This window comes from Cotesia glomerata, linkage group LG9, assembly GCF_020080835.1.
Source record: "Cotesia glomerata isolate CgM1 linkage group LG9, MPM_Cglom_v2.3, whole genome shotgun sequence".
Classification (NCBI taxonomy): Eukaryota; Metazoa; Arthropoda; class Insecta; order Hymenoptera; family Braconidae; genus Cotesia; species Cotesia glomerata.
Genome location: NC_058166.1, coordinates 3,676,059 through 3,698,148, shown reverse-complemented (window position 1 = coordinate 3,698,148; position 22,090 = coordinate 3,676,059). Strand labels below are relative to the sequence as shown.

The 22,090-nt window shown below is 29.2% G+C and overlaps 1 protein-coding gene across 1 annotated transcript in view; it reads left to right on the top strand.

Moving 5' to 3' along the window:
* The first annotated feature begins 7,325 nt into the window (after positions 1-7,325).
* LOC123271418 (uncharacterized protein F21D5.5) overlaps positions 7,326-22,090 on the top strand; it is a 32,313-nt gene continuing 17,548 nt past the window's right edge. Inside the window, exons 1-4 of the mRNA XM_044737736.1 lie at positions 7,326-7,518; positions 11,406-12,127; positions 15,110-15,457; positions 15,523-15,804. Coding sequence (XP_044593671.1) covers positions 7,326-7,518; positions 11,406-12,127; positions 15,110-15,457; positions 15,523-15,804 — 1,545 coding nt within the window. The remainder of the gene's footprint in view (positions 7,519-11,405; positions 12,128-15,109; positions 15,458-15,522; positions 15,805-22,090) is intronic.

The following is a 22,090-nucleotide window of genomic DNA, read 5'->3' as shown; positions in this document are numbered from 1 at the left end:
TATGTTATAATTCTTTTGATATTTCAATAAAACGTTGAAAATTTTTTCTGGGCCTATTGCCATGTATTTTATTAGTTCAACTACTGCGGCTTGTCAGAATTGAGTGTTCAACTACTACTCCTTTCATAGTCTATTTTAAAAACGTCAAAATATAAATATTCAGTTATCTTTATTATTCCGCGCTTCAATCAATCAAAAATTGTTTATATTTTGTGTTGACCAAAGTAATAATTTTTTTTGAAATTCTATTCTTGGTGGAAGTAATTTTTTCTTAATTCAAATTATCATAAATACTTGATACAATGAATTGTTATATTAGATCAAAATTTTTAGATGCTTTAGGGAAGCAGTGCCACCTACTCCAGCTGAGAAAAAAATTTTTTCACCCTGAGAAAATTTTTCTCTTGAATATTTGATACCTATTTTATATTATTTTAGCGTGCAATTATACATATTGAATGAAAAAAAATGATTCAACATTATTTGATGTTCCCATTTGACATGTTAATCAATACAAATATTAATGAAAATTTATTTCTATCTTTATATTCAATTTTTTGGAGCAAGAGAGAAATTTTCTCAAGACAAGAAAATTTACTTCTATCAAGAACTAAATTTTTTAGAGCAAGAGGCTGAATTTTCTCAAAACAACAAGATTTTCTTGACTTAAATAAATTTTCTTGGATCAAGATCAACAGACTCGATAGAGTCTGGCGCCAAGTTCCGTTCTCATCAAGCCAGACTAGCGAGTGTGTATATACCGTAAGCAGAACGGTTTTTTGAGGTTACAAATTTTTTGTCAAATTTATTTTGATTTTTTTTTTTATATGATATTTTATAATAGTAGTTCATGCTTTTTATTACGCGTATTACTTGATTATTATCAATTATCTTTATAATTTCTATTTAAAATTATTAAAAATAATCAGCACAAACTATAGCGACCCAGATTTTTAGATTTTAACTTTTTTCTTATGTAAAAAGCGGACGGCCAGAGACTAAATAATATAAGGATGCATGCTAATCTTATAATAGATGGGAAACTACAGTGAAAAAAAGATATTTGACAGCTTGCAATTACACACGCCAGGCGGCGCAAGAATAAATTTTACATGAACTATAGCTTAAAGGGGATAGTTTGCCACCGGAAATGTATTCAATTAAAATTGTCAATTTTTATTATAATTACAAAAAATACTGAAATCCGAACAAAAACAGTTTCACTGTAAAAAATCGCGCCAAGTCCACGTTCATAAGACTATTAAGAAAAAAAATTTTTATTTCTTTACAAAAAGATATAAAATAAAAAATTAAAAAATCCAAGTAACCGATATGGTTGTATATGATTTTTGGACATTAAAAAAAAATTTTGTTGTAAATTTAAAAATTAAAAGAAACAATTTTGGAACGTACTTGGTGTGCGTCATTGTGTACTTCAATTTTTTTTAAAAGTCCTAGTAGATAGATTTTAGGAATTTCATAAAAAGTGAAATATTTCATAACCACGCACACTAAATATGTTCCAAAATTGTTTCTTTTAATTTTTAAATTTACAACAAAATTTTTTTTAATGTCCAAAAATCATATACAACCATATCGGTTACTTGGATTTTTTAATTTTTTATTTTATATCTTTTTGTAAAGAAATAAAAATTTTTTTTCTTAATAGTCTTATGAACGTGGACTTGGCGCGATTTTTTTACAGTGAAACTGTTTTTGTTCGGATAGACGTATTTTTTAAAGCAATAGAATTAATTTTGTTGGAATAAGTGAAATTTCTTGTGTCAAAAAAAAAATTTTTTTTGCTCAAGAAAATAATTAGGAAGAGAATTATTTTCTTGGCTCAAGTGAACCTTTTTTTCTGTGTGGGTACTTTACCTTACAAAATACAATAATTTGTTTTCTTTACACCACCCTAATGTATAATAATAAAATTTTGGTGAGTTGTGTCGTCAATACTTATTACTTGGCAACATTTATGGGTGTAATGTAGAAGAGTAGTGGAGTAGTAGTGATATTGTTTAGGTCAGACACATTATGAGTCCAAGACATTACGTTAATTTAGCGAATCTCTCAGCGTCTTCGAAATATCTTTAGCGCTCTCATCGTTGCTCACCGGCTGAGAATTAACGGTTTTAGTTTTGCCAACACACAAGTTGTCCCAAGTCTTCTCAGGGAGTAAACAGCCTGGATGAGTGGGTGTAAGAGTGTCGAGAGGCATAGTGTGGGGTGAAGTTGTGGGTAACAGGAGCAAGAGTAAATAGCGAAAGGAATGAAGAGCAAGGACGACGGAGCTCGCGCACACAACACATGAATTACGACTGAAACATCCGGGAATATCTACACAACCACTGTATCACCCTGTTGTAATTATAATTATAATTATAGATATTATTTTTTTGCTATAAAAATTTATTTAAATGTTCAATAACTAATCATTAACGTAAATACAACCTTTATCACATTTTATGTCATTTTTTTTAATGCCGTAATAAAAATTTTTTGCACTCTATCGTGTCGAGTTAAATCCCGTTTTTTAAATTTCCATCCTCATTAATTTGGAAAAACATAATAAAAAAAACGTAAAATGATTTAGCTTAATGGATTCACATGTGTAATCCCAATATAACTTTGCGGCTAATCTCTCCCAGCCATACACATTTGACTCATGATACCGGCACACTCTTTTTCGCTTCCCCCTTTTTATTATTTATTTCATCTATAAAAAAAATCTACACACATTAAATAAAATACACAAAACACTAATTAAAATTCATAAAGAGCATGAATGTGTGCATATGGATATAAACTGTATATTTTTATTGTTTCATTATCAAATAAAGTTCGTAGCACATTTTTTATTGATTTTGACATATTTAAAGACGTTTAAAAATTTTTATAAGCTTGGGACTTCATTCAAAAAGATTTGTAAAATTTACAGAATTCAATCTGTAAATCTAGTCATGTAAAATTCATAGAACTCAATATGTTATTTTTACATAGTTAGTTCTATGATTCTAAATTTGTAAATTTTATATATTGTGTCTGTAATTATGACATAATTTTTTCTGTAATTAAGAGAACTTTATATGCAATTATGACAAAGTTTTTCTGTAATTATTACTGAAAATTTATCGAAATAAATTGAAAAACGCTACTCGAGTCAGCATCGTTGCAAATTAATTTATATAAACTTTTATAATTTTTTCAAAAATTTTTATTTTTCCAATTTTTTTCAGTGTACTTTTAGATAAATGATTTTTTTATAATCAGTAAAAAAAATTACTTGTTCACATGTAATAAAAATTTTAAATTTACCATCGACAGATCATTATTTACATTTTTTATTGATAATTAAACTCAATTATAATTCAAGAAGTTACTCTGCAACGATAACATAATACTCTTGTAGATTTAACAGAATTTATTTGTAAATTTTTCAGAAAATTTGCTGCGAAGTTAACAGATAAATTCTGTAAAATCTACAAAAAATATTCTGTCCAATTCGTAAAAAAAAATATGTAGTTTTTACATAAATTCATCTGTAAAAATTAAATATTTTTTCTGTTAATATTAAATACAAACTTATAATTTTGATTTGTTTATAGCTGGTATCAAATTCATTGCAATTCCTTGTGACCGTTGCCAATCGCGCTCACTATCGTGAGCTCTTTGAAAGTCCAGAAACCTTGCGGAACATATGTACGAATTTGATAACACCTAATATTGAATTCCGTGAATCGGACAATGAACTATTTGAAGACAATCCGGAGGAGTACATCCGCCGGGACGTTGAAGGTAGTGATGTGGACACACGTCGTCGTGCTGCCTGTGATTTAGTTGAAGTACTTGCCAAATATTACGGCGCTAAAGTAATGGACATTTTCGGTGTCTATGTGATGCAACGATTGGAAGAATATGCTGCAAAACCTTTAGAAAATTGGAGCAAAAAAGACGCCGTTATTTACTTGGTCACTAGTTCTGCGAGTAAAGGACGAACGCAAAAACATGGAGTTATTCAGAGTAATGAATTCGTGCCTATTCCACAGTTTGCTACCTATTATATTTAAACGGAATTAGCGAAACCTAATGGTAAGGATCTTTTCAATAAATTATATAATTTAAAAAAAATTTTTTATCAGAGAACTGCATCACACGGAAAGAACAAGATTAAGAATCTCTTCATGATTGATTTACCAGAGAATTAAGGCGATTGTTCATTAGTTGAACCATTAAATTTTTCCGGTTGAACCAGTGAAACACCAAATGACAATGAAACCAAGAAAAAAATTTTATTTTTCACTTAATTTACCATTATAGTTACAGCTAATCTGCAGTAGAGCATTATCATAATAAAGGTAATTTATATGTATAATAATTCCAAGAGAAAAGACATAATGTATTCAAAATAATGTAATATCCAAGACGGGATACGCTAAGCCACTTTCGCGCCCAACTCTTGAGACACCAAGACGAAGAAGCTAGTTTACTAACTGTCGTTTCTCTTTCCTGGCATGAACTTTAAACTTAACTCTAGGCTAAGTAAAAGGTCCGAGTGTAAAAACGTCATAAAATACAGGTGACGCATGAATTTGTCTTTTTAACATTAAGGAACAACGACTGTTTATATTCTGACAATTAAATAAATAAATTTATTTTCACATGCACTGATTTTTATTTTCAGCCATCGAACTTTGGATCAATTATTTTTTCCCCACCTACACCCTCAAGGCTTCTAGAAAACAACGATACTCAAACTACCCTCGAGTACTAATTGAGATGATGTTTCGTTAATTGATATAGATGTTACTTTAAAAATTGGAGGTTCTGGACGCTTCGAGATCTGGAAATAATTAGAGAAATATTTTTTTGCTAAAAATAAACCCCTTTATTACAGGTTGTTAAATTTGAGAGGTATCCAGTTGTTATTTATACGTTTGAGGGTTCGTTTTATATCTTCCATGCATTCGATACGGACGTTTCATTTATTTCTTCGTAGAGTATCGAAATAACAATCAGAAAGAAGAAAAACATAATTACATTTTGTTTTTTGAACAGTGAAAATAATAGAAGTTAGACCAAGATTAAAAAATTATCTTCATCAATAATAAGTTAATTAAAGACTTACGGATTATGAATAAGAAAACTTTGGCTTAATAATTTTTTGATAATTACACAGAAAAAAAGGTTCACTTGAGCCAAGAAAATATTTTTCTTCCTAATTATTTTTTTGAGCGAAAAAAAAATGTTTTTTTTGACACAAGAAATTTCATTTATTCAAACAAAATTAATTTTCTTGCTTTAAGAAATACGTATCTTGATCCAAGAAAATTTATTTGTCAAGAAAATCTTCTTGTTTTGAGAAAATTCAGCCTCTTGCTCCAAAAAATTTAGTTCTTGATAGAAGTAAATTTTCTTGTATTGAGAAAATTTCTCTCTTGCTCGAAAAAATTAAATATCGCGATTGAAGTAAATTTTCATTAATATTTTTATTGATTAACATGTCAAATGGGAAGATCAAATAATATTGAATCATTTTTTTTCATTCAATATGTATATAATTGCACGCTAAAATAATATAAAATGGGAATCAAATATTCTAGAGAAAAATTTTCTCGAGGTGAGAAAATTTTTTTCTCAGCTGAAGTAGGCGCTGTTTCCCTAAAGTATCCCTATAGAATTTCAAGAAAAATTTTTACTTCGGCCAACACAAATTCGATCTTCCTTCAGGAACCCGAAAATTTTCTTGAGCCAAGAATTTTGTTCTCCAGTCAAGAAGTTTTTCTTTCTATGTATAAGCAATGAAAATTAAATTAGCCGATCGTACAAAAATAGATTGATCAATTCTTGATCACTAAGTGATCAATGATTGATCTCGAGCTGATCAATGATTGATCACTGACTGATCAATTATGAGTCTACCATAGATCAACGAGAGATCATTCAGAGATCGCTAATAGATTACTCTATGGAGACAATACGGAAAAATGTCAGAAAATTATTTTTGTGCCCTCTATCGATAAATTTTCGGTCGTAACATATTGATGGCTTGATGATTGGCAATCAAGCTCTCTAGCTAATTGAAAATTAAATTCTACTATAATTAATCACCAAATCACAATCTAGAAGTAGAATTAAAATAAAAATTACAAAATTGCCTGACTTTGACGTGCTAAAAGTAAAGCACTATCTCAACCGCTTTGGGTCGAAAGAAGCAACAAAATTAGCACGTGATCGGTTAGAAATTATCTACACGGAAAAAAAATCTTATGAAAAATTACTATAGTAACATCGTAATCCAGGACTAGACTTTCAGTATCTCGATTTTTACGATGCTGCCGTCTACAGAATACAATTTGAATTATTGAAAATTACGATGTTATTTAGTAAATTTTTTTTCCGTAAGAGCAAGTGAATAAGGTCGCATACTATATGTTTTAATAAAAGAGAGACAGAGTCTAGTAGTTTGCGACGCCACCACCGAAAGATGACCAACTACTGTAATGAGGGTCATTATGCGACTGAACAGAAACTTTAGATAATCCCTCCGATAGCGTGAGGGGATAAACCTTAGACTTGGGGCGGAGAGGACACCGGGTTCGATTCCTGGATGATACAGAATTATTTTTTCGGTGACCTAAACTTCTTTTTAATTTGAGTGATAGAAATTTACGATGTTGCATCGTATAAACTACGATGTTTGAGTTCTGGTCCGGCACTGCAATATCCTACACTAAAAATTACGATGTTTTTCGAAATTTTCATTGTAATTTTTCGTACAATTTTCTTTCCGTGTAATGATTTAGGGATTTTGTCATATTATCCAATGATCATTTAGAGATTTTTTGTCACTGAGAGATCATACGATGATTAATCATTGATTATTACGTGATAAATTAATAATAATTAAGTGAACAATTAGCAATCACTCAATGATCAATTAATAATCACTCAGCGATCAATTTATGAACACTGAATGGTCGATTTCAGTGATTAATAGGATACCAGTCAGTGATCAATGTAGAAATGAAAAAAAAACTCTTATTTACGAAATAACAAATGAATAGATTAAATTAACAAAAACACAATCAATATCAAATAAAAAAATTACAAAGTCAACTATAATTTAATGAATATACTTATTCGCTCCGATTTGTAAATTTAAAATCTCCCGCGTTACCCTCAGATCAAGTGAGTCCGACATTGACGCTTCACAGTAATATATATCGCTGAAGATAAAAAAGGTACGGCTTATTTTCTTCTTTTCCATGCAATCAGCTGATAGATATACCGACTAGTATATCTGTGTTGGAATTAATACGTCAATGCAAACTGTAAATAAACATTCCAGATTGCACGTGTGTCAAAGTAGTAAAATGTCTGGAGAAACAACAAGTTGTTATATATATACAGAAGACAATTTACATTCTCCTATTTTTCTACCGAATAAAAAAGAAGTTATTGTTGGTCGTAGTAGTGATACTAAAATAACCGACAGTAAATGTTCTCGAGAGCAAGGTTAGTATTTATTATGTTTATTTTATAGATTATTATTTACAGAATTAATTTCTGACAGTTTTATAAAAAATTTTGGCGACAATTTTAAGAAATGTCATAATAATTGTAAATTATAAAATTGAAAATAATTATTGAGTAATTAAAATTACATTTTGGGTTGAAAAGCAGTTTGACAGAAAAAAATGCGGGAAAAATTATTTCAATAAAATTATTTTAATAATTTTTCTATTAAGAGCGGTTGATAGTTGATTTTCAAACGAGTTTTGCTCATGAATAAGATAAAATTTTGAAAAAAAACGCTTCGCTCTTCGATAGATAATTAAATTATCCATCGAAGAGCGAAGCGCTTTTTTGGAAAATTTTCATTTATTTATGCATAAAATCCGTTTTAAGATTCCATAAGTTGTACAAGTATGACAGAGATACTCTCGTTTGTCCAATAGAGAGCGAGAGAGAGAAAAAATATAAACCCTTCTTAAATAAATTACTGCATAAAAAAAAAAATGAGAAAAAAAAATGGACATTTTGAAATTTTGATACATTAAAAATGCAATTTTTTAGAAATAGTTTTTCGGAACAAATTTTTTGTTAAATAAAATTTAAAAATGGTCAAGTGACGGCTAACTTTAATATCATGTCTTTTAGATTTTTATCTAGAAATTTTATTTTCTTCAAAGAGCGTGAAGCGATGCGTTCTGTTATTTTTAATAACATTTTGAAAGGAAGATATTTAATTCGCTAGGTTTAATTTAATGAGGAAATTATATGAAAATTAATTTAGCAGATATTTAATAATTTTAAGAATTTTTGTAACAAATAAATTATAGCAAAAAAATATAAAAAATATTGGAAAGTAGAAATTTTTATAAATTAAAAATGCTATTTTTTAAAAATAATTATTTTGTTAAATAAAATTAAAAAATGATGAGTGACTGCTAATTTTAATGTTATGGAACTTATCTAACTTCATTTCAGAAATTCCTCTTTTGTTTATGTGAAGAAAGAGTAAATTAAAATAATGATATCTTCTTTTATCTAAAAATCAATCCAAAATTTACTATATGTATAATTTTTTACTTTAATTTATCTAAATAATCAATAATTGGGCTATCCCCCATGAAAAAAAAGTATAAAAAATATATTACAAATATATTAAAAATCTATAAAAAATATATAATTATATAAAAAATGTGTATAGTAAATATATTTTTAATAACTAACTTTTGGCCGATTTTCATATATATTTTTAATATATTTTAGATATATTCAAGATATATCTTAAAATAAGTACATAAAAAATACATAGCTAAAGATATAAAAAAAAATAAATTTTGAATAAATCTAAACTATATTTGAAGTATATAAAATATATATGAAAATCGGCCAAAAGTTAGTTAATAAAAATATATTCACTATACATAATTTATATACAATAGTGCTCAAAAGTATTTTGACAACATTATGCGTTAGTTTTTTTCAATAATGTCAAAATACTTTGGTGCCACCACTTTCCTAATATTTTAAAAATTCGAGCGACTGCGTGGCAGAGCGGTTTAAGTCTTAAACTGCCCGTACAACAGTCGCTCAAGCGTGGGTTCGAGCCCTGGCAGTCGCAATTTTTCTGCGATTTCCAAGGCATGCTCCCTTGCCGACTGTACCCTGGCCAGGTTTCTGTGGTTTCCTTGGTCACTGTGCTAAGGGACGGGGCACAGGCAAATGCGGGTACAGATTGTAAGTCGGCCACAGCCGCGGAAAGGAGGTAAAGATGTGAATTTAGACACATCAAGGACAATATATAGTAGGAAGGGACGTAAAAATCCCACGTGTCTAGGCCAGAAGGCTGACGCGTAAGATTCCAAAAAAAAAAAAAAAAAAAAATATTTTAAAAATTAAACTTTCTTTTGTTACGAACAAGGACCACTTTGACACTATTCTGTAGATTATTCAAAACCTGTTAAAAAAATAAATAAATGATTATTGTGTTTCATATTGATTTTTAATTAAACCATTAAATATATTTGTCAAAATACTTCTGAACGCTAATGTATATTTATATATTTTTTATAGATTTTTACTATATTTAAAATATATTTTTTATGTATTTCGACATATATTTTTTTATATTTTTTTTCCATGGGGGATTGTTATCTGTAACTACCAAAACTACCTCCTAAAAAAGTAGAATTAGACAATTTGATAATTAGAAAAAAACTTCTAAGAAACAAATTGAGGGAAGACAAATAAATTCAAAATTTTTTAGTGATTTTTTTTAAACTTTAAAACTCTTTTGTTCGTTTTTCACCCAGATACAGCTCGTCAAAAATCACTAAAAAATTTCAGATTTGTTTCGTGCCCTAAATTTTTTAGTGTATTTTATACGCAATCAATTGACCTTTACGTTGCCTTAATGTGCAATGGCTGGAAACTAATAAACTTAGAAGATAAAAAATTAACGACGCCATCCTTGAAATTAGACAATTCAAACAAGAGAGTTACCAATACGTAGAACAAAAACATTAAGTTTAATTTTTGCTGTATGTTGATCTAGTGAAATATTTATTGGTCTAGAAACGATTTCTAAAAGAAACCTAAAGTGTAATAACTACTTTTTTTTTTATTGACATAGAATCAATTGGATATAAAACGTTTTCTATTTTATTTTGTGTTAGTCTTAGTAGCTAAATAATTGTTCCAAGCTACTCAGATTTCTTGACAAACAATTTCAGTCTTTAGAAGCACTTTATTATTGTCTAATATGTTTTAAAATATATCGAAGTAAAAAAATTGTCTTTAGTGTGGTATTTTCAATGAAGAAAGTTTTTCTTTAACCAAGAATATAAAGTTTAAAAAAAAACGAAATTAATCTTAGTTGTTAAATATTGTATTTTTCGATGAAAAATTTGTTTCTATTTTTTAAAGACGACATACTCTTGATCAAAATTGTAGAATTTTATAAGCTAAGATAACAAGTTTAAAATAAAAAATTCTGGAATTAAATTGTAAGATTCTCTTAAAAATAATTTTTTTGGATCAAGAATATGTGGATCAAGAACAATTTATATGTTTTCGAATGACTGTTAAATGACAGACGATCGATCGATGATCTACGATTTTTACTCAGATAAAAAATCGGAGAAGTCAAGTAAAAATTTGGTTTTTCGAAGAGTGAAGTATGATAACTATACAGAATAAAAATCATAAAGTAACAGTGAAAAACTTTCACAATGATACTCGTCGTCCAGTGTCAAACGATGGCCGTTCCATAGTCAAGTCACGGTCATTCGACGATCATTTGCCGACACTGTGAATTCACGGTACATTCACCGTCGTTTCACGATCATTTTATCGTGACCATGAATCCGCCAGGGTTCCTATTGAATCAAGTCATTGTTTAACTATCGACAAATAAACAAAAAGTTACTATTGATAGACACGTTTATCTATATAAGTCAATAATCGACCAGTAATGCAGAAAAGATAGACATGTTTTCAATAACAGTGATTTAAAAATATGGAATAGAAAGTAAAAAAAAAAAAATAGTGTTATTGGGAAGAATCAAATAAGTTAGGTATCACGCTTGTTGCTGTAGAATCATGATGTCTCTTGCTATCTGAAAAAATATCCGTGTAAAAGTGTTAGTTGATTTGTGAACAACGTGAATTTGCGTTATAAGTTCAGAAAAAGTCAATTTCTATAATTAAATTTATTTATTAACAGTTCAAAAAATGTATCCTTTAAAGAAAACTCGAAATTTCAATTTGAAAAATTAAAAAAAACTTTAGTACAGTGAACATTATTAATTCGTTATAATTCAATAAAAATAAGATATTTTATCTTTATATGATGATCAATAAGCTACTAATAACATTAATTTTATCAATTATAGTCCGTTTATCTGCACATTACGATGAAAAATGTATAATTGTGGAACAATTAGGCAAAAAGCCATCCGGATTGAATGGTGTTAAGACACAAAAAAATCAAAAATACACAGCTAAGCATGGTGATACTTTAGAATTACTTTACGGATTATATCCTCATAAATTTGAGTTCATTCCACCACCATCGGATGATACTTTAACAAATTCTAACCAACCTGCTGAAAGCTCCAATGAAAATAAAGCACTCGCTCGTCAAAAACGTAGTTTTGACAGCGACAGTGACGATGATTTGATTTTGGACCGAAAAAAAATGAAAAATTCCAATGTCAGTGATAACAGTTCGCGAAAAGATGATGGCAACATTTCTATAACTTCTTCAAAAGTATCCACTGAAGTCTCTCAGAATTCTAAATACAAATGGCAGACAATTAATGGAAGTCTCTTCATCATGACAAGTTCAAATTGTAAAGCTAAATCCAAAATCGCAGGTTATGATCTGGATAATACGTTGATTACAACAAAGTCAGGATATGTTTTCCCGCAGAATGAGAGTGATTGGAAAATTTTGTACCCGAATGTATCGAAAAGACTGAAAGAGCTGATGGAAAAAGGGCACAAAATTGTTGTTTTTACGAATCAGAATGGTATTGAAAGCGGAAAAACTAATATCACGGAATTTAAACGAAAGATTGAAGCGATTACGGAGAAATTGGATGTTCCATTGCAGGTGAGTTTTTGATAAGAGTTCAAAATCTTTGCACGTCATTAGTGTGAATGTTTGGATATGTTTTACAACCCGTACTGAAAAAAAATATATGCCGGATATACGGGGGCAAAAAAAAAGTATGTGGCGTATATATTTTATATGTGCGACGTATATGTATTTTTGTTAGCATATATGCGCATATATATTTTTTCAGTGTGGGAATTTTACCGTAATTTTATGCAAATTTTTATAAAAGACGCATGTATGGTGTTCCAATCATCTAAGGTGAAATTTTATTAATTTGCTGCTGTAAAAATCAATTATTTTTAGAAAAATCGGGAAGTTCTTAGTTTTACTCCGATTTTCGGAAAGTTCTCCACAGATCTTCGCGTTTTGAAACTATCGGAAGTTATTTTGACTATTTTTACGATGATATCAGTGTGTTTGTGTGTGAATGAACCACTTTTAGAACTTTTGAACGCTTTGAACGATCAATCGTAATATGCGGTATTCAAAAGAGTACCACTGAACTTCAATTGCTTAAAAATTGGAACCAATTCAGCGCGATAATTTTGATAAATTCTACAAAAAAAGTTGTTGAAGTTGAAATCATGTTTTTCTCAAAATAACTTTTAAGCTATTTTATCAATCGCTTCTATTCTAATCAGCTCTTGATAAAATATTATGACTCTTGAAAAACACAATTAATTGATCAAATTCTTTTTGTTTGGAAGTATTTAGCTTGTAAAAGTATAGCTCGCAAAAGTATATGAGCTTGTAGCTAAGTAATCCATAATTTTTACGCAAGACTGTACCCGTAGAGACGCAAACCATACAATTGTATCTGTCCGATTTCATAGATATACACTTTTTCATAAATTGTGGAACCTTAATTCGTTATTTATAAATAATTAGACGATCAAAAATTATTTTTTATTTTTTTTTAAACTCACAACAAATAAATTAAAAGACTATCAGTTTTTTTAAGGTTTCGGACAATTCGTTTTTTTTATAACTAAGAAACTGGTAGAGGAGGAGGGGGTCAATTGAATCCAAAAAAAGTTTAGCAATTTTTTATTATTCGAATTAAAACTAAATGATAATTTTTTTTTTCTTGGAATGGTAGTTTATTAAGTCTACTATCATTATCAATTCATAAATTAGTCAATCAACAACATGAATTTTTAAAAATTATTAATTTATCCAAACGCGTCGAATAGTTCAATTGACCTCTGCTCGGGGGTAATTGAACCAATAATATTTAAAACTTAAACCCTAACTTTTAATAAATAATATATTAATTGTTTCTTGCTAATATTACTATTGCACATTTTTAATGCACAGATATTATATTAAATAAATTAAAAATCAATTTAAAAATAATTTTCATTATAAATTCAGTTCATCAAATTGGAAGGTTATTTCCCTGAGTATTTTTCACGTAGAGTCAAGATGCGCGCGTATGTCCCATGCTTCTCCGTATGGTTCAATCGTCCCCGGGACTGCTAGTTCAATTGATCCCATATAATTTTATAACAATTAATAGTAAATAATAAATAAATAAACTATTATATCACTACAAACAAAGTTGAGGATTATAAAGTATATACAACTACTACAATTCAAACTTTATCAATTAATTAAAAAATTGAAATATTATTAAACAATTTGTCATCAGCCAAAAAAAAAGTTTACATGCCTAAAAATAAAAAAATCTCAATTTTTCAAAATTTATTAATCGCAATGATTTCAAATTGCACGCCTCATAGCGCGAAGCGCGTGAGGTTGTGCTTTATACTCGACTCGTCAAGGTCAAGCAATTTTGTGATCTTTAAATGCCTCTATTACAACCATATTACACTTATACAATGATATAAGTAGATGTACACCGAAAAAACACTTAAATTAAACCATTTTTTACTTTCTAAAATCATTTCATGTTGCTATTTTGAAAAAAAAAAAAACGTTTTGAAAAAAATTTTACGTGGACGTCCAGATGTCACCCCATTTTGGATGTACCAACGATTACTTCCGAACAAATTGATATTTCAAGACCGGACCTTTTTTATTAATTTAAGAATTCAATGAACTGGGTCCGTATTTCATATCAGTGGCCTAGTTTACGTATTTTTTTTTTTAATTGAATTTTTATTAAAATTCACTACGATACAACCGTACAAAGCCAAATGAACTTTTCTTATTTGTCACGTGAAAACTCTGGCGCCACTTGATCAAGCTAGATTTTTTTAGACTGCGATATGACAAAAAAAGGGCGCCGATATTTAAAAAAAAAAATAAAAAATACTCTGTAAGAAATTACTTAATTATAATTTTTTTTTTTTTAATCAATTACACAATTAATTTTTTTCTTAAGAAATGAATGAGCGTTATGAGGCGTGCACTTTTGGATTTTCCAAACTTTTTTGATCTTACCCGAGTTTAAAATATTAGAATCTAATTCTAAGAGCATATGAATCATTTTTTCGATTTTTTAAGTCGGTGGTTCAATTTCCCCGTGGTTCAATTGACCCCCTTCTCCCCTAATCAATGTTAAGTATCCAATTTTTAATTGAATTTATCTCAGGCTATAGGTCGTCAATCGACTTCAAATTTTAAGGGTGATTGTATCATCACGTCCTTAATAAGTATACAAAAATTTTTAATTTTCTGACGGTATGCCTTAACCACGACAACTACCTTAAATCGCAAGAATAATTTTTATTCGCGGAAAGTTTTAAGCAAATATTAGAAGTGAACTTTACAGACATTTATATTTCCAGAGTGAAATCAGTGAAAGTATTTTTTATTATTCTTGTTTTGGCAATGTATGGTAGATCATTTTTATTCCGATAGGTTTTTAAAAATAGAATAAATTTGCGTTAATTTGAATAATTTCGCCACATTGTGAATGCTGAAGGCATGCTCACTTGAATTTAACAAACTTTCTCAAGTTACTTAAGTATTGAAACTAAAAATTAAGCCGATTAATCGAAACTGTTTAAGGTTTTTGTATCGGGCTCAAGAGACTTAAACCGAAAACCGTTAATAGGAATGTGGCAACACTTGGCAGAATATGAAAATGATGGCGTTGAAATAGATTACTCTACGAGTTTCTTTGTGGGAGATGCTGCAGGGCGTCCTAAAAATTGGATGTTGAAAGCCAAAAAAGATCATTCATCCGCTGATCGTCTGTTTGCGATCAATCTTGGACTAAAATTTCATACTCCTGAAGAGCATTTTCTTGGATATGGAAAAGCCAAATTTGAGATGCCTAAATTCGATCCTAGGCAGCCAATAAATCAGTCTGTTTTTCAACCTTCGGATGCTCTTGATTCGTCACCTGGACTAGAAGTAAATTCATTATTCAGCCACAAAATGTAATTCATTTCAGTCTACTATTTTTTTTTTTTTTTAAGGTTATTTTGATGGTAGGTGGGCCAGGAAGCGGGAAATCATTCGTAGTAGAGAATTATCTTAAAACATATGTCCACGTCAATCGAGACAAGCTCGGAAGCTGGCAAAAATGTATCGCGTTGATGGAAAAATCATTAAATGATGGAAAGAGTGTTGTGATTGATAACACTAATCCTGATGTAGCTTCTAGAAAGAGATTTATTGATGTTGCAGTCAATAAGAAGGTTTCTATAAGATGCTTCATTATGACCACTACTCCTGAACATGCTAAGCACAATAATAAGGTAAGTTGTTTGTTTTAAAATTACTTTTTGTGAACTTTTCAACTGTTCTACTGATTGATACCAAATCTGATCAGCTCTGAACCTCAAAAAACAACGTTGGTTGTCTCAGACCACATCAAAATCGATTAATTTGTCTATAAAATGTCGTAAAGAGAGTTTTTTTTCGAATTAACTTCCGAGTTAACATGATTGATAAGTAGGGCCAGAACTTTCGCAGTTGTTTAAATGAGCATTCATATGTTTGATCTCAAATTTAAATAAAGAACAAACGCAAATTTCCTAGCACTATTAATAAGCTGTGTTTTGCTGTTGTTAAAATTTATCTTTAATTTGCAAAAAAATTGCTGTTTTTTTTTGGTTTGATAAAGAGTTTTATTTTCAACGCTTTCTTTTTACATAGTTGGTAGTACTACCATTACCACAAGAGTCAAATCCCAAAACCTAACCTTACTTGATTAACGTAGTAGATTTCCCTATACTAAATCACGTTAAAGAAAGAAAGACAGAGATAAATTTTGAATGTTTTTTATTAATAACTATTCTCATATGCTTGGAAACCATACTGATTGTTATTAAATATGTTCTAGATGTTATTTTCTCTTGTTGTCTTAATTTTTATAAGAATCTGAACGTCCAGTTTTGTGAAATAAAATAAAATCTTCGATTTTCCATAAGGATCAATGGTTAAGGCAAAAATATGTAAATATTAATATCTTTTTTTCAGGACTTGCCAGGCTTCCAAAAATTTTACTGCTTAATTATGATATTATAAAGTACCAATATGCCAAATTTCATTAAATTCTGAACGCCAATTCTAAAACCGGTAGTACTACCTTAAGTAATAATATTCTTATAAAAAACTTATACACTAATATAATTTATTTCGAAATGTCATCACATGATGCTCTTATCAAAAATCGATTATTGAAAAAATATAAATATTTTCTTAAATTATTAATTATCTCTTAGTGTAAAAAAGTAAATTTATTAGTACTGTAAGTTATATATTTAATGCTATGGAAAAATTAAAAATTTAAAAATATAAAAAACCTATGCAACATTAACTTGCCTTCTCAAGCCGGTATGAAGGGGTGGGAGAAGGAGTCAGGAGGGGAGTCTTATCTGGCTCTCCGTGGTAACTCATCGAGATGTCTAGTTTCTCCATGAAGCCACCAGTATTTTTCATTCAGCCTGTCAAGGCTATCATGGTCTCTGGCCGGGAGTGCCATTAAATAAACTACTCTGGTGGGAAACGGTCTATATCAGTGAAGATGGCCTTTCTTGCACAGTAGGGTGTTTCAAAAAAAGACGAATTTTTTTTTTTTCTTTTGGTGTCTAAAAATTGATAGTATACCTAAAAACAAAAATTTTGGCGCCCATGTGAGCTCTTAATATCAATAGTAAGATTTGCCTGTATCCATTTCTTTATTTTCCATTTAAATAACACGGGAAAAATTTTTTTTAATGTTTAATTTTTATTACTTTGGAACGGTTCATCGTAACAACAATCTGAAAAATGATATTAGTAGGAAATTTTACGCTCTACAAAAAACGTTTGAAGACCAAAGTTCCTCAGATTAACGGCTTCAAAGATATCCGCGGTCAAAGATAACACTAATAAAAAATTTATAATATTTTCCAATAAAACTACAAAAAAAATATCATATGCTATATTTTTATTATTTTTTATGTTAAATTACTTCAATTCCGTTAACCTGAGACTGTAAACTTTTTTTTACTAATTAATTCAATACTTAACTCACGAAATGCACTAATATATAAATATAAACGTTAAAAATATCTTATAAATGATTTTTGGTCTCTTTTATAACAAATTTATTTTTTTTTACTAAATATTAAGAAATTTAATTGAACAATTAATTCTTTATAACAAAAAACTATATTTACAACTTGTTACAACAATTTTTCAACTTGAAAATATTACAGTTTTATAAAATTACTTTTATTGCAATTAGGATATTGTTTTCTATGTTCTGTCACTACTTGCAACAAATATTGAAGCTGTTCTTCATCTTTCGTTAAGCATCGATTATACTGCTCTATCAATGCCACGCCGCGTTCTGCTACATCATTCACAACTTGAAGTTTCCCGAAATACTCCAAGTTTTCTAAGAAATTCAGATTCTGAGGCCACAAAGTAACATCCTCATCAATGAACTCATACGACAAATCAAACGATTCAAATATATTAATCGATCTCATAGACATAAATTGACTAAGATCTTTATTTAATAATGACTCTAAATTTTTCTTATCTATTATAAAGCGATTTGTTGTAGTTTCATTGGCTTTACAGTTTTAAGAGCATGAACTATTCTTTTTTGTTCCAACTGAAACATTTTTATCAAAGAGAGATAAAACAGACAGCTCGTTGTTTAAATACCACAAGTGATCGGCTAATTTTTGTGAGCATGTCTGTGAAAGACTATTATTAAATCTTTCATATGAAATTAATTCTTTAATCAAAGTTAAATCATTATTAGGTGCTGTTATAGCACACGGCGCAGTGAACCAAGCTTTTAAATAGAATATTATGATAAATAAACAAAGTTCTCGTAATCCATCTATTTCCGATTTAGTAAGATGAAATTCATTTCTGAATAAAAAATTTTTAAACTATATATTGCTTTAGCCATCCACCTTGCATGATGGACCGCTCCAGGATGCTTAAATGTAATATTTGTGGTAGTAGTACCCAAAAATATTAATGATAATTCCAGAAGTTCACGGTAATCGTCTCGACAATGATCCATCTACAAAAAAAGTTATAAGTCAAAATGAAATTGATTATATCGCAATTTCAAAGTTGAGAAGACTAATTATTATTAACTGATGTGAGGTAAAAGTTGTAAAATATTTTACAAACGCAATTTTAATCGTTAAAGATGATTGAAAGTATAACAGTCATGTGAAACTGATTTTCAATATTTTTAATCACGACGGCAAGTTAATTAATCAGAGTAAAATTGATAATTGAGGAGCTTATTTTCAAAAAGGGTATCTTTTGATTTTTTGATTAATCGAGACAAAAACTAGTTATCTTCAATTATAAATATTTGTATTGAACTTTTTTTAATTTAGCTATAAAGTGCAATCGGTTATGAAGCTGCAATTCGATTTTCATTTATAAATGTTCATAATTCTCAAAGTAATTAGTATTTAAAAGTTCAGAAAACTGGTATTTTAAAATATGAAAAGATACCCTTTTGAAAATCAGCTCCTCAATTATACTGAACTTTATACATTTTTCTTTTCCACTTTAACATCAGTTAATAATTCTTCAGCGCTGGATTAAAAAATTTTACTTCTATTTGATTATTAACGAATTTCAAAATCTCATCTTTGATTGGTGTTATTACTTCCAAAACTTTTTTGTCACAAATACCAGCCGTAAAGTTTGATTGGTCAGTTTCATCCCACTTCTTTTTAAATCTCTGATAAATTGGAACGTTTGGGCCAGACGAAGCAGGCCAGTATACTTCAAATGCACTTCGAAGAACAATTTCAAAAATATGGTGTCGGCATGGCAAGTACAACAGTTTTCTACTAAGAGCCTTTTCTACTAATACACACGCACCATTTCTGATTCCTGAAAAAATAAAATGAGAATTGCTAGTGAAGTATCGATTTTTTAGAGTAGTACGGAGAAATCTTTTCAATTTGAAAAAAAAAAATAACTCATAACTTGGAAATTAATGGTTAATACTAAAAATCTGATTTGATTTAGCATTTAAACATTACGGTAATCAACCATGTTATATTTTTTTTATTAATAAATTATTTACCCGTATTTGACGCCGTAGTATCAGAACACAATGCTTTGATGTTGTCAGTATTAATATCCCATTGTTTTACTGTTTTAATAATAGCTGAAGCTTGGTTTTGTCCAGTCCCAGATTCTAGTTTAGGAACTCCTAACAGTTGAAATTTACCTGATGATGATAAAATAATCGGAAGCCGGTCAACTTGTTCTGTACCTGTAATATCTGATAACAGTTTTCCATCAAAATGTAGTACATAATTGTCAGTTTCCAGATTAGTCTTCAGATTTAACGCCGCTTCTTTCCGGAATTTTTCCCTTGCTCGGTGAATAGTCACATGACTAAAGTTTACGCTTGCACAATCAATGTTCAAGCAAGATAATAAAGCAGCAATAATGTAAGTCGCCATCCTACTAGTCACGTTAGCTCTATCCAAAGCCGCAGCAAGTTCTGGTGTCATTATATCAATTTTTGGAACTTGTTGTTTTGGCATTTCATCTTCATAATCAGAGATTATACGAGAAGTATTACTTTCCAAAGATTTCTGGGATAATTGAGATGGATGACTTGATATTTTATGATTAGCAACATCATCAGTCTCAACTGCACAATAATAGTTGACATTGTCGTTATCAAACTCTCCGACATTATTATTACTATCATTACCATTATTATTATAGTTTTTATCATTGCTATCAATGTTCTCTTCACTATTATTATCACTATTATTGTTATTATTATCATAATTGCTGATATCAACATCCATGTCTTCGACATCTTCTAAAATTGGTTGAGAATTATATGAAATAAAAACCACGTCGACTGGAAGATTTTTGTCCCAAATAAAATAATCTTTTTCTTTGTCCAGTATATTTAAAACATCCGCATGAGCTACATCAAATAGTTTATTTAATTCATCCTGAAAAACGGATTCCTTTTTTTTTGAGACTTTGACTTTTCATTTTACGGTTTTTGTAAATTCTTCCATCGATTGTTATTTGAGATTAGTTTCAAAAACCTAGATCTTTTCTCTCTTATCGGAATTTGTGTCGCACACCAAATTTCAAAATCTTTGTCGATAGTGATTGATATACTTTCTTTCACTGAAAAATTTTTTCGTATCAAGATAATAAAATAAAAGCGACATAACCTCTTTCAGAGAGGGGTAATTTTTTCCAACTAATTCACTTAACACATCACCAATCAAGTACACTGTTTTCACCATTATGGTCACAAAATTTATAACTAATATATTTTAACTAATTAAATTAATAATATAACGGATTGAAAAAACAGTCAGTATCAATGAACAAAGACAATGACGAGAAGATATAGTAAAGCGTTGAGAGCAAAGCAACTAAATGAAGTTAGTACCGAACAACCAGGCTTACCAAGACAGAGCTTATTAGCTACAACACTCAAATTAAATGAGTATAATACTCTGTACCGACAGAGCTAAATAAAGCTCTGTTGATATTTTTCAAATAAAAAACATTTGATCAAGTTTTATAGTAGATTTAATTGATTTAACGTATTTACAGAATTTTCATATTATTTTGAATAATATGCAATGATGAGTGTTTGGTGAGTTTGTGTAATAAGGAACTTTACATTTTCCTCTTACAAAAATTTATAAATTTTATAAAATATAAAATAAATTTGTTATAAGAAAAGACCAAAAAATCATTTATGTGACATTTTTAACGTTTATATTTATATATTAGTGCATTTCGTGAGTTAAGTATTGAATTAATTAGTAAAAAAAAAAAGTTTACAATCTCAGGTTAACGGAATTGAAGTAATTTAACATAAAAAATAATAAAAATATAGCATGTGATATTTTTTTTGTAATTTTATTGGAAAATATTTGAAATTTTTTATTAGTGTTATCTTTGACCGCGGATATCTTTGAAGCCGTTAATCTGAGGAACTTTGGTCTTCAGACGTTTTTTGTAGAGCGTAAAATTTCCTACTAATATCATTTTTCAGATTGTTGTTACGATGAACCGTTCCAAAGTAATAAAAATTAAAAAATTAAAAAAAATTTTTCCCGTGTTATTTAAATGGAAAATAAAGAAATGGATACAGGCAAATCTTACTATTCATATTAAGAGCTCACATGGGCGCCAAAATTTTTGTTTTTAGGTATACTATCAATTTTTAGACACCAAAAGAAAAAAAAAAATTCGTCTTTTTTTGAAACACCCTATTGCACAGTGCCTTCTTATGTGGTATAAGATAGGCACATTATGTTCATTTTGAATGCAGCCCATTTGGTCAAGGTTGGTGAATAGTTCTGAAGGACACTGTAGTTGCTTCTAACCATTCATCTCACTAGTTCGGTGTTGTCGATCTTCAGATTCTTAATTGTGTCGTTACCAATTTCGTGCATGGTACTGAAGTAGTTCCTTGTGAGGGTAAGGCAGAAGTTATCAAACCTGGGAATATCTGCTAGGTCGTACATCTCTTTATTGCTGAGTCGTTTGGTGTAATTGGACTGTAAT